Genomic DNA, 13,043 nt, shown 5'->3' on the forward strand with positions numbered 1-13,043 from the left:
CCCCCCCCCCCCCCCCCCCCCTTAATTTTCCTCCAAAAATCAGCTGCGCCAACCGAAAAACGAGCTGACAGCTCGATGCTTAAGGGAAGTTTTAAGGAACAAGAAAGAGGAATTGAAAGTCGAATACCATAATAAAAAATAAAAAAAATGGCGTAGAAGGAAAAGTACCTTGGCTTCATAGATGCGCGGGCCATGATATGCAAGTACCTTCTCGCCTTCGGAGTAGAGGCTGGAATTTGAGGGCGGAGAATCGCCGATGGACATGTCGCCGTTGGTGGCTGTGTCGTCCTTGGAGGAGTTTACCATTCTTGAACACTCAGAGATAGCCAGAGAAGCAGCTAGATACCAGGCTCGACCACTTCCTCGTGAGGTCGCGTGGCGCTCTGACGAGTGCGGAATAGAGCGGGAACTCCCATCGCCTCTGTTTTTTCTTTTTCTTTTTTCTTTTTTCTTTTTTCTTTTTTCCTTGTCCTTTTCGTTTCCCCCTTTCCTTAATATTGGATAATTAATTTTGTTTGTTTTTTAGAAACAGAAACCGCTACTACATCTTGTTGACTTTTTAATTCCATTAATTCGTCCATCAGGTTCCATACCTATGGATACTTTCTATAGGTTGGTCGTTATTTTTGTACATTTTAAATTTTAAAAAAACTATATATTATCTATTAAAATAAGATACACGGCTCATAGGCGAAGAATGCAATCATTTAATAACTTTTTAACCACAAAATATATTTTATATTTTCAATATATGGATAGGAAAATAATCATTTAAGATTTTTTTTAAATTAATAAACGACATAAAACCTTTGATTGTTTGGGCCTTGGTTTTGTGACAAGTGTAGCATGTGTGGAATGATCCATAATCAACAAAAGAACAAAATAAATAAACTACAGAATTTAGAAGAATTAACTTTCTGGTGTTTGAAAATTTTATTTAATTTACAGTTGGGCTGCGCGCGACCTTGGGTTGATCTGGACCGTCCATCCTCAGTGGTGGGAGGAAGTGACGTCAGGAGTGGGGCCAGAGTCCTTAGTGCCTCGAACGCCACCGACTGCTCAATGGCTCCGATCTTCAGCGATGGCCGCCGAGGCAGAGTCCATGAGGTTGAGTGGTCTGGCTTCGGCCATTGCTAGCCGTACTTGAAAAGATGATTTAATTGTACCAAAGGCTTAAACTTTTTATTATTATTATTTTTTTTTTTTGGTTGGATATTAGCAGAAAGAAGAACAAGGGGTGTCCAGTTCTGTAGGAGGATTCTCCCCGCAAACAAGATTAAATCGTGAATAAAGAAGATGGAATCTTTTACTGTGAATCACACGCCAAAAATTAAAAAAAATAATAATAAAAAAAGGGGGAATTTATTCTAATAAATTATGGAGAATTTAGTGATTTAATGAGAAATAGTTGCAATGGCATCCATGAATTAACGAATATGAAGTAAATTGAGGGAAAAGGATGGAATTTAAACTAAAATTGATTCCAATATGGACGAAGAGAGGGGAGGGAGTTCAAAAGTAACACGTGGGAAGTTGGACCACCCCTCCTCCTTTCTCCTTCCTACCATTCAAATACTATTTCTTTTTCTTCTTATTTCCAATGGAGCTGATTGAGTTTCAAATATTCATTTAATTAAATTTATTTTAATCATCACCTTAAACTTTTACTTAATATTTGTTTTTTTTTTTTTTAAGTAAACCATTTTAAATATGTTTTTATATTTATTAAAAATGAAATTTAAGGTATGTTTATATTTAGTTTTTTTAATATTATAAATCAATTTAAGTTTGGTCTTATATTAATATTTTTTTAATTATTTTTCTTAGCTATAGGATATTTTTTGATCGGGAATAAAACTCTAAGAAAAACAAAAGGTTAAGTCCCATATTGAAAAGCTACGATAATATAGAATATTCGAAGCTACAATAATATAAATTAGAATATTGTAGACATTATAGATACAAAACAATAAATGAATACTCAATTACGATTTATACGTATAGATAGAATTTATGGTTGTTTGGAGCGTAACGAGACTTTCGAAGATCAAGGATTATCAAGAATATGTTTTTTTTTTTTTTTTTTTTTTTTTAAGAAAAATAAAATATAGAATTAAATATTAGAGATGCAATACCTGAGAAAGAGGGGCTATACATATTATTATATATATATAAAAAAAAGGGATTTTATTTCAAAATAAAACTATTAAAAAAAATACTATTTAGATTTTATCTATTAATGTTTAATTGTAAATTTAAGTACATATTTGAACTGTAGTGCTTAAATTTTGTTTTACATACATAATATTAAAAATATGTAAAATCCAAAATTGAGTATTAACTTTCATTTATTTGTATGAAAGTTGACCATCTTAAATTAAAAAAAAAAATTAAAAAAAAAAAAAAACCTTTTTTATGCAACAGGAGGAGTTTTAACTAACTAAAATTAATTTATTTAAATAAGGTCCCAATTTTTTATATTTAATATAATGGATTTCAACAAAAATTCAAAATTGTAAAAATTAATCTATTATATATAAATGAAAAAAATTCCCGTGCTAAAATTTAGGAAAAGTGGCTTTGGAGTCAAACACTATCTCCACAAAGGGGACCCACATCGGAAAGCTTCTTTCACCGTCCATGGCCACCCATCGCCCTTATATAAAGAACCCAACCACAGTTTCAATGCAAGTAGAGAGATGCCAAACCAATCCTTTTTCTTCTTTCTCCTGCTCCGTTCTTTATGCTCTCGCCGAATCTAAACTCTCCGGCGATGCCCAAGATGAAGAACTCCTCTTTACTTCTAATCATGGTGCTAATGGCCGCCACACGGTTTCTTCCTCTCGTGGATTGCAGACCGCTCCGATCCGGTTCAACGATAGAGCACCAACGTACCAATAACGGCTCTGCTATTTCCGACTCGGAAATAGCAGCATCGTCGCCAGAAGATCCCGGTAGCCACTCGAGCGGAGACGGCGGCGTAGCGTTTACGTTGGCTTCGGGACCGAGCAGGAAGGGTGCTGGCCATTAAACCGAACATATTCTTTCCCCATTTCATATTGCCAATTTTCTTTTTTCAAAAGTGTAAAAATTCAATTTTCAATTTCTAAACATTGCTCCACGTAATAATAATTATTTAGTTCATACTGTAATTTCTCTGCCTATTATAAATTATGCGACACCAATATTTTTACGACATGTTCTACGTCATGTTTGCATGTTATTATCATGATCGAGGTCTCAAATTCCACCAAAATTATTTGAAACTACAGATTTAAAAATAATTAAATAATCTTCAAAACTATTTTTTAATACATTATTCTCATCTGCCTTTTTAGTTTTAAAATATTTAAATTACACAAAATTTAGATTACATTTATTTTAATTTTTAAGGACTTAGATATGTATATTTATTAAATAAGTTATGACCCAATAGCAGAGGTTGAATAAATACAATCGAAATATTTTAGATTTTAAATATTTAAAAATTAGGACAAATTAAATAAAAGTAGATTACTAATTCTTTATTTTATTGGGTGGCTGAACTTTATGTGAAAGAATACGTCGAATTAATTTTGAACAATATAAATTATATTTTTTTAATATTACAATATATCCTTCAAAACTGATTTTTTTTTTTTTTTTTTTTTTCTTAATATAAGATATTTATTTGATGGATTGTCAGATACAGGTACTTCCTTGTACATGCAACTTACAAGTACTAAAACGGTTAAGCTCCATTAATGATGGCACGATTTTCAATCGAACAGTTTGTGGATGATAGGACGGGCTTTTGCACATAGCTTCAAGAGGCACCGCCTTGGGCATGGTGACGCCTCTCCCCTCCCTCATATCCACTATCTCTTCGCCAACCCTCTCCCACTCGTAGCACTGAATCAACGCAGCCAGCGTCAACCCCATTGTTCATTGCGCCATAACTGACCCAGGACACGATCGTCGTCCAACTCCAAATGGAACCAACTTGTACAACATATCGCCTTCAGACTCCAGGTGTCTGTCTGGATTGAACCGCGTGGGGTCTTCCCATTGATTAGGATCTCTGTTGGAAAGAGGGATAGTAAAAGAGATAGGAATAGATAAAATAGATAGAAGCTGCAGTGCTTTATTAATGTCTACTGACTTGATGCCTAGAGGGTTACACAATTCAGTATTTATACCTAATACACTGGACCAGAAATAGTAAATCATACAAATCTAGATAAATTCAAATCTACTAACAATCTCCTAAAATCTCCTAAAATCTTGGTAGTTTGAATATTTGAATCATATCCCAACTACTTCAAATCATATCTTCATTTTGAATACTTTGAATCATATCTCAACAATCTCTATGGAGGGCCCATGCATTAAACAACACAATTGTGTCTCGAGGTATTTTGTAATTGCTTATGGTGCAATCGTCGGAGGTAAGATGCGGCACTAGCAATGGGGAAGCTGGGTTTAGTCGAAGAGTCTCTAAGATCACTGCTTGAACATATGGTAACTTAGACGCGTCTGATTCATCCACTAGTTGCTCTTGTCCTATTTGAGTGTCCACCTCCTCTCTAGCCTTATTTAGTATATCGGGATTGTTGAGCAAGTGAGCTAGAGCCCATTCCATCGTCACAGCTGATGTTTCCGTTCCGGCTAATAGTAACACCGGCAAATTTTATACAGACGCGTTTTAAAAATTTTGAACAGAATTATGAAAGGAAAAGTCTAAAAACGACAGTCGATTAACAGTGGGCTTGAACCGTGACCTGTGTTGGATGATGGAAGTCCCACATCCGCTAATTTAGGGAATGATCACGGGTTTATAAGTGAGGAATACTACCTCCATTGTCATGAGGCCTTTTGGGGAAGCCCAAAGCAAAGCCATGAGAGCTTATACTCAAAGGTGACAATATCATACTATTCTGGATATTCTCGAGAGTGGTATTCGTCTAACAACCTGAACCATTACTTTGATTATTTGATCATTATAGTAGGTAGGGTCTGACTCTTGTAGGGACAGCAAGTTATCGATCATGGTGTCCCGTCCTTCTTCTTGTTGCTGCGATGCTGGTCGATCAGTCCCTGCAAGAACGTGTCCATCCTCTTTCCAAGTTTCAAAAGCTTCCGCTCGAACGCCTTCGAAATCCAATTCAAAATCGGAATAAAATCTCCTGGATACGATACGCCTGCCACGGACGCAGCCTGTTTAATCATTTCTCTGAACTGCCTCGCCTCCTCCTCGTCCGTCACATCGGAACCGAAGTACCTCTTTCCAGCCGCGATTCTCATCGAGATGTTGAACGTAAGTTCCGAAATCAGAGATTGCATGTCTACCTTCGAGAATCCATGGACCGAATTCCTCGATAGCTTTCTTAGTAACCGTTGCAGTTCCTCCATCCGGATCCCAGCGAATTGGTTGAGACGAGACGCTGAAAATATCTCCATTGCGCCGATTCGGCGGAGGTTACGCCAGTGGTCGCCATACGGCGACCCGACCACCGTAGTACAGTTGTAGGCGACGAGTTTGCCGACTAGAAATTTAGGACGGTTGGCCAGAACAGCGTCGTTCTTAGTGAAGCACTCCTCAACGGCCTCCGACGATGAGACGACCACCACGAGGCGAGAGCCTAACCAGAGAGAGAAGACTGGTCCGTATTTTGCAGAGAGGTTCTGGAAAGTTCGGTGGACAGGGACTTTGAGATAATGGAGGTGACCGATGATGGGAAGAGACGGCGGAGTAGGCGGTAAGTTTCTGCGACGGCGGAGGTTGAAAAGAAAGAGGAGAGGGATAAGAAAGAGGAAAAGGCAAAGCAGAGCGTGAACCTCCATAGCTGTGCTCGTCTGGAGGGAGAGTGGGCCAAGGTCAGCTATATATACGGAGAAGTGGGCTCCACGTTTTATAACCCACCCACCTGCTTCAATTCTATGGCGTACTCTTTTGTTTTTCCTTCTTCAACGTTTTTAAAGATCATTATTTTTCCTTATTTCTTTCCTTTTTAGCTTTCATTTTTTTTTCTACGAATTCTTTGAGAATATCAATTTCATTTTCTTTTGCAAATATACACTGCAATGCCTGAATTTAAAATTAAAAAAATGAATCAAATGGTAGATGGTTAGGGAATTAGAAAATGAAAGGAAAATATAACAGGAAATAAATTGTAGAAAAGAAAATGAATTTATAATTTAAAAGAAAATTAAAGAAAATAAAATAATAGAAAAATAAATAAATGAAATGGGAAAAGGACAATAGAAATTGAGATGAAAAAAACAAACCAAAAAAAATTCACAGTATTTTCTTGCCGCGTTCTATTGCACGTGTGCAATATCCTCAAGTACTTTATGTCTTCTTCATAAATGGTCACGCATCCATACAAAAGCTAGTCAACCCACCGCAATCTACTGTTCTTGTTATCGGTGATGGGTTGGAGAGGAATCTGACGTTAGCTAACAAATGAGAAGATCATAGGTTTGTTATTATTGTACGAATTTTTCTTTGGAGAAAACAAAAGTAAAATATAGGATTTATGTTCAGAACTGATAATATCCTATAATTGTGGAGGTTCGTGATTCCTAGCATTTCATGTACTTGTCTTCTAACATTCGACGTCTCTCTCGCCATAACCATCAAACTTCTAAACTTTGTGGACGTGTAGAAGGGACCGGAGTATTCTTGAAGTTTCGTTGAATGCTGAGTTAGGGACATGAGTATTTTTTACTATTGGGCTAAGTGTTAATTCATACCTCAAAAGGATCTTATAGATGGTCGTATATGACTAAGAGCGAGTCTTACATATGAATCTAAAATTCATAATAAGCCTAAATAAAACAAATAGGAAAAGGATAGTTAGAATATCTTTTAACACTCCTATCCATACAAAAGAATCAAAGAACTAAAGAACACGTGAAAAGAATTCGCCACTAGTAAAATATAGATTAGCTTGCAAAATCGATTTAAGTTTGAGGTATAATTTGATAATTATATAAAATTTCAAACTTAGCTATTGTTTAATATAGAGTATTTATTTCATTGGTTAATCAAGCCGAATAAGCCCAATGAGCTGCGATTGGTCCTATATACCTTTTTGGGGCCAATTAATTGACCCAACATTGACAATGAGGTTGGCCACTCGATTAACATCTAAAAAATTTATAGATAAAATATTCTTGAAATAATATAATAAGTTATAGACAAGATACAAAAAGACAAATAGATTATAAAACATATTAATAGATACAATAAATTAAACAAGCTACTAGACAAAGATACAAACATCTTTTTATCCTACTTGAAATATAATACCGAAACTAAAACAACTTCATTTTTTTTTTTAAGGTAAATCTGGTGCTTCATTGTATATGCAGCTCAAATCTCGTACACTACAAGAGGAGAGATTACAGATGCATATTGGTTATTAAATGTACACAATACCTATCAATCCAATAATTTTCAATTAAAAAGGTTGTGGATGATAGGACGAGGTTTGCACATAGCTTCCAGTGGAACAACCTTGGGCATGGTGATACCTCTTCCCTCCGCCATATCCACTTTCTCTTCGCCAATCCTCTCCCACTCGTAACATTGAATCAACGCCGCCAGAGCCAACCCCACCACTCGTTGCGCCATGCCCGACCCAGGGCAAGATCGTCGTCCGATTCCGAATGGAAGGAACTTGTGCGCGTGATCACCTTCTGACTTTCGGTGTCTTTCGGGATTGAATCGCGTGGGATCTTCCCACTGACTGGGATCTCTATGGATGGCCCACGCATTAACCAACACAATTGTGTCACGTGGTACTTTGTAGTTGCTTATTGTGCAATCGTCGGAGGTGAGATGCGGCACTAACAACGGAGCAGCTGGGGTCAGCCTAAGAGTCTCGGAGATGATTCCTTGAAGATACGGTAACTTGGGCACATCTGATTCTTCAACTAGTCGTTCTTGTCCAATTTGAGCGTCCAACTCCTCTCTAGCCTTCTTCAGTATCTCCGGATTGTTGAGCAAGTGAGATAGGGCCCATTCCATCGTTACAGCTGATGTATCCGTCCCTGCTAACAGCAACACCTACAAATTTAAGCTGCTATTCAGTTTCACACCCAATATGTAGAAGGACAGATAAGAAGATAAAATACTCAACAGAGACGAGTCGCTTTCAAGTTACAACTAACTATGAAAAATGATTCACTGAAATGAAGCCGCCTCATACTACTATAGGTATTCAATAGTCTATATGCCCCTAATTATCACCAAAATATAAATTATATATAATATATATATTTCTGGTAAATGTTATCGTTACACGCGAGACGTTCGATCAACCAGGGCCACACTTTATTGCGGTGTTCTGACATTATTTTTATCTTTCTCCGGGGATTATCCAACACAGAAAGAAAATTGCCAAATTGTGGGGGGATAACCAACCGAATCGAAATGTTGAGATAAATGAAAAGAAAGTGAGAAATAACGGAAAGTACCAGAATAATTCCTTTGATGATTTGATCTCCATATAATTCAGGCTCCGATTGTTGCAGAGACAGCAAGTGGTCGATCATCGTGTTCCTTTCTTCTTCCTTGTTGCTCCGATGCTCGTCGATCAGTCCCTGCAAGAACGCGTCCGTCCTCTTCGCAAGTCTCGAAACCTTCCTCTCGAAGACATTCGGAATCCAATTCAGCATCGGAATGAAATCTCCTGGATTCGAAACTCCTCCCAACGATACAATCTGTTTAATCAACTCTCTGAACTGCCTCGCCTCGTCCTCGTCCGCCACGTCATCTCCGAAATATCTCTTTCCGGCCGCCATTCTCATCGAGATGTTGAACGTCAGTTCCGAAATCGTCGATTGCATCTGTACCTTCGAGAATCCATGGAGCGAATTCTTCGATAGCTTTCTCAGTAACCGTTCCACTTCGTCCCTCCGAATCCCGGCGAATTTGTTCAGGCGAGAAGCCGAAAAGATCTCGATCGCGCCGATTCGGCGGAGGTTCCGCCAGTGATCGCCGTACGGTGACGCCACCATCGTAGTGTAGTTGTAGCCGACATGTTTGCCGACTAGCAACCTAGGACGGTTGGCAAGAACGACGTCGTTCTTAGTGAAGCACTCCTCCACCACCGCCGATGATGAGACGACCACCACGAGACGAGATCCGAACCAGAGAGAGATTACGGGTCCATATTTTGCAGAGAGCTTCTGTAAAGTTCGGTGGACGGGGACTTTGAGATAATGGAGGTGACCGATGATGGGAAGAGACGGCGGACCGGGCGGTAAGTTTCTGCGTCGGCGGGGACTGAGAGCAAAGAGGAGAAAGATAAGGGAGAGCAAAAGGTAAAGCAGAGAGCGATCTTCCATTACTTGTTTTGTTCGATATAATGTATTTTTATTCTGATTTTGGAAGTGAGAACCAAGGTCCAGGGTTGGGGTATATATATATTGAGGCATTTATTTAGGCTTCACCTGATTTTGCAACCCGACACGTGGCCCAATTTACAGTGCATCCTTTCGCCCTTTCTTTTTTTAAATAAATTAAAATATATGAGAGTGAGAAAAAGATAAGGCAAAAATGATAAAATACATTATTGTGTGCTGTCACAATATTATTGGGCCACGTGGCACCCAAGTTTGAGGGGATGGAAATTGGAGTGAGCCAAACTTAATATTGCAAGATTTTTAAATTTCCATTTTTTGATCATATATTTATTCTTTTAATATTTTCTACTTTTTAATTCATGAGAAAAATACCATTAAGTCATTGAATCAGACTTGTTATCTGAAAAGTCATATGCTACCCCCACCTCCCACGCCCATCTTTTTCGATGTTTACAAATCATTTGAAGCTCATCCCTTTGCATTCTCTTGTTTTTTTTCCCTATTTAGTAAAAAAAAAAAAAAATTATTTTGATTAGTTAATTATCCATAAAGGAAAACAAAAACCTGAAAAATACCCTTTATTTCAAACTAATTAGTTCCAAATCCCATTTGTACAGATTTTATTTTATTATTTTGAAAATTAACTAATTAACTATGATATTATATGTGAATATTTAGATCTAGGTTGATGAGATTTTTATCAATATATTTTAAAGTATAAATTGATAGTGGTTCAAAATAATAAAACAATAGAGATAAAGAAAAAAAAAAACAAAAGAAGAAGAAAAGTTGTAGTGGAATTGACGTTGCGGAAATTTGCGAGCGTCATGGAATGCGTAACGGAAAGTGGGAATTACATGACGAATGCAACGACGTCGCTTTACGCCTCCATCCGTTAGTGCCGCTCGCAGTCGGTTCCCACATTGTCCGCGGCGTGTCGGCTGCCCCCATCGCTCTCTGCGTTGGAGTTTTCTCTTTTTGGATCTAAATTTTCTTTTATTTCCAACATTAAAACGAAATATTTGTATATTTAATTCGATATAANAAAAAAAAAAAAAAAAAAAAAAAAAAAAAAAAAAAAAAAAAAAAAAAAAACTATACATACCCGATTTCTTCAACGTATAATAAATGCGGTAGGTTAGGTATTTCTCTCTTTTTTTTAATATAAAAAATTAATGAGTGGATGATACGTTTGCACAAGTTTCAAATATCTATTAGTATTTAAGAACCTTAGGAATTGTGATATGTGATTGATATTATATAATTATTAAATTTTCATTATTTTTAATAGGATCAATATTATCTTTCATATGGACAAAATAACACAAATATTATCTTTCATCGTGTGATACTAATGTTTAGGCTCTATAAAAATAATATCATTTCAGTATTTAATAACTTCAACTTTGATTCCACTTTGATCACGTTCCAAGCATTTTTGCCCTTTCAAAATTGATAGTTTTGTTTGAGTTTAAATACATGTTATTGCCTCACATGCTCTTCTTTCACGTCGCTTGACTTATTTTCTTGTGCAACGTCAATGCCAAGAAAATTAATATTATCATTATGCTGCAATATATATATAGCCAAACAATGGCAAGAACAAAGGAACTAAGGAAGTAAAAGACAAAGCACACATTTTTATAAATTTGTAATAAATAATCCTCAGTCAAGAAGGTTATCCACGGTGGGACGAGCTCTGCACATGGCCTCCAACGGGACCATCTTGGTCATTGTGGCACCTACCCTCTCGTTCATGTCCAAGTCTTCTGCTCCAATTCTCTCCCACTCGAAGCACTGAATCAGAGCCCCCAAAGTTAGACCCATTATCCTATGCGCCATGGCAGACCCAGGACAAGCTCGCCTTCCTACTCCGAAGGACAACAGCTTGTGTACCTCGACTTCTGACTTTTCGTATCGCTCGGGTTTGAAACTTAAGGGATCCTCCCATTCGTTTGGATCCCTATGTATGGCCCATGCATTGACTAGTAGCATCGTGTCACGTGGCACGTCGTATCCATGTATTGTGCAGTCGTTGGCTGCATAATGGGGCAACAACATCGGAGCTGCGGGAGTCAGCCGCAGAGTCTCAGAGATGATTCCTTGAAGATATGGTAGTTTGGACACGTCCGGTTCTTCAACTAGGCGTTCTTGTCCAATTTGAGTGTCTATTTCGTCTCTTGCCTTCTTTAACACTTCAGGATTGTTCAATAGATGACACAAGGCCCATTCAACTGTCACGGCCGATGTGTCGGTCCCCGCAGTCAGTAACACCTACAAATCAATTGTTACTAATAATACAATTTAGAGCTATTTGAAGTATTTTAAAAAAAATTATTTACCAGTATAAATCCTTTGATTATTTGATCGTCATAGACAGCCGGTTGCGATTCCTGCAGGGAGAGCAAGTGATCGATCATCGTGTTCCTGCTTTCTTCCTTCTTCCTGCGGTGGTCATCGATGAGCCCCTGCAAGAACGCATCCACTTTCTTCCCCAATTCAATCAATTTCCTCTCGAATCCCTTCGAGATCCAGTTCAGAATGGGGAAAAAATCCCCTGGATTTGATACTCCTCCTGCCGCCACAATCTCCTTAATCAACTCCCTGAACCTCCTCGCCTCTTCCTTGTCCGTCACGTCCTCGCCGTAATACCTCTTCACGGCCGCCATTCTCATCGAGATGTTGAACGTCATCTCCGACAACGCCGATTGCATTTCAACTTTCGAATATTGATGGATCGAATTGCGCGACAGTTTCCGCACCAATCGTTTCACTTCATCCCTCCGGATATCGGCGAATTTGTTGATTCGAGATGAAGAGAAGATCTCGATGGCGCCAATTCGGCGGAGGTTCCGCCAGTGATCACCGTATGAAGCCCCAATCATGGTAGTGTAGTTGTAGCCGAGGTATTTTCCAATTAGCAAACGAGGACGGTTGGCAAGAACGACATCGTTTTTAGTGAAACACTCCTCCACCGCTGACGACGAAGATACAACGACAGCGAGGTTAGATCCGAGGCGGAGAGACATAACAGGACCATATTTAGCGGAGAGATTCTGGAAATTTCGATGGAGTGGCTTTTTCAAGAGATGAAGATGGCCAATAACCGGAAGAGATGGCGGACTCGGCGGTAAGTTTTTGCGAAGTCGAAGAGATCGAGTGATGAGGTTGAAAGCAAAAAGAAGAAACAGAGTGGAGAAGAAAGAGTAGAGGAAAGTGTGTAAATCCATGGCGTTTGAGTTAAAGCTCTGTTACTGAAATGGTTTGGGATTCAATTTGTTGTGTGTTTATAGTAGAGACGGAGAGCCGTTGAGTATCCTCCACGTCTGGAAATTTTGAAGAGTATAATTGCAGAGATGAATACGAGTTCCGTGAATGAATTTTGAAATATTTTATTTTTCTTCACGAGTCAGCGCAGCCAGCAAGAGCAGAAAAGTCCATTTGAGTATCGTCCACGTTCTTATTGGCACAGTTCAAAATTAAATTTCAATAATCTCAACCATATATTTGACCTTCATATTTTTGTAGCTTCTAGACCTCCTTTTTTATCCATAAATTTAGCATACCCTAATTTTGTTATAAATTAACGGAATAAANAAAAAAAAAAAAAAAAAAAAAAAAAAAAAAAAAAAAAAAAAAAAAAAAAAAAAAAAAAAAAAAAAAAAAGAAAGAAAAGAAAAGGTTAAAAA

General features: G+C 37.8%; 3 protein-coding genes and 1 pseudogene across 3 annotated transcripts in view; all 4 read right to left on the bottom strand.

Moving 5' to 3' along the window:
* Positions 1 to 452, bottom strand: part of LOC111804230 (protein MRG1-like) — a 12,103-nt gene extending 11,651 nt beyond the window's left edge. Inside the window, exon 1 of the mRNA XM_023688962.1 lies at positions 169 to 452. Coding sequence (XP_023544730.1) covers positions 169 to 306 — 138 coding nt within the window. The 5' untranslated portion in view covers positions 307 to 452. The remainder of the gene's footprint in view (positions 1 to 168) is intronic.
* A 3,229-nt stretch (positions 453 to 3,681) lies between these two features.
* Positions 3,682 to 5,823, bottom strand: LOC111804347 (annotated as a pseudogene).
* Positions 5,824 to 7,188: 1,365 nt separating this feature from the next.
* LOC111803141 (cytochrome P450 81E8-like) lies at positions 7,189 to 9,387 on the bottom strand. The gene is made up of 2 exons (XM_023687425.1): positions 8,464 to 9,387; positions 7,189 to 8,053 (listed from the first exon to the last, which is right to left on the bottom strand). Exons 1-2 carry the CDS (start codon positions 9,334 to 9,336, stop codon positions 7,442 to 7,444), a joined length of 1,485 nt encoding a protein of 494 aa, XP_023543193.1. The 5' UTR covers positions 9,337 to 9,387; the 3' UTR covers positions 7,189 to 7,441.
* A 1,508-nt stretch (positions 9,388 to 10,895) lies between these two features.
* LOC111803665 (cytochrome P450 81E8-like) lies at positions 10,896 to 12,875 on the bottom strand. Its single transcript, XM_023688173.1, has 2 exons — positions 11,697 to 12,875; positions 10,896 to 11,628 (listed from the first exon to the last, which is right to left on the bottom strand). Exons 1-2 carry the CDS (start codon positions 12,582 to 12,584, stop codon positions 11,020 to 11,022), a joined length of 1,497 nt encoding a protein of 498 aa, XP_023543941.1. The 5' UTR covers positions 12,585 to 12,875; the 3' UTR covers positions 10,896 to 11,019.
* Between the last annotated feature and the right edge of the window lie 168 nt (positions 12,876 to 13,043).

Source organism: Cucurbita pepo, chromosome LG10 (genome assembly GCF_002806865.2).
Source record: "Cucurbita pepo subsp. pepo cultivar mu-cu-16 chromosome LG10, ASM280686v2, whole genome shotgun sequence".
In the NCBI taxonomy this organism is placed as follows: domain Eukaryota; kingdom Viridiplantae; phylum Streptophyta; class Magnoliopsida; order Cucurbitales; family Cucurbitaceae; genus Cucurbita; species Cucurbita pepo.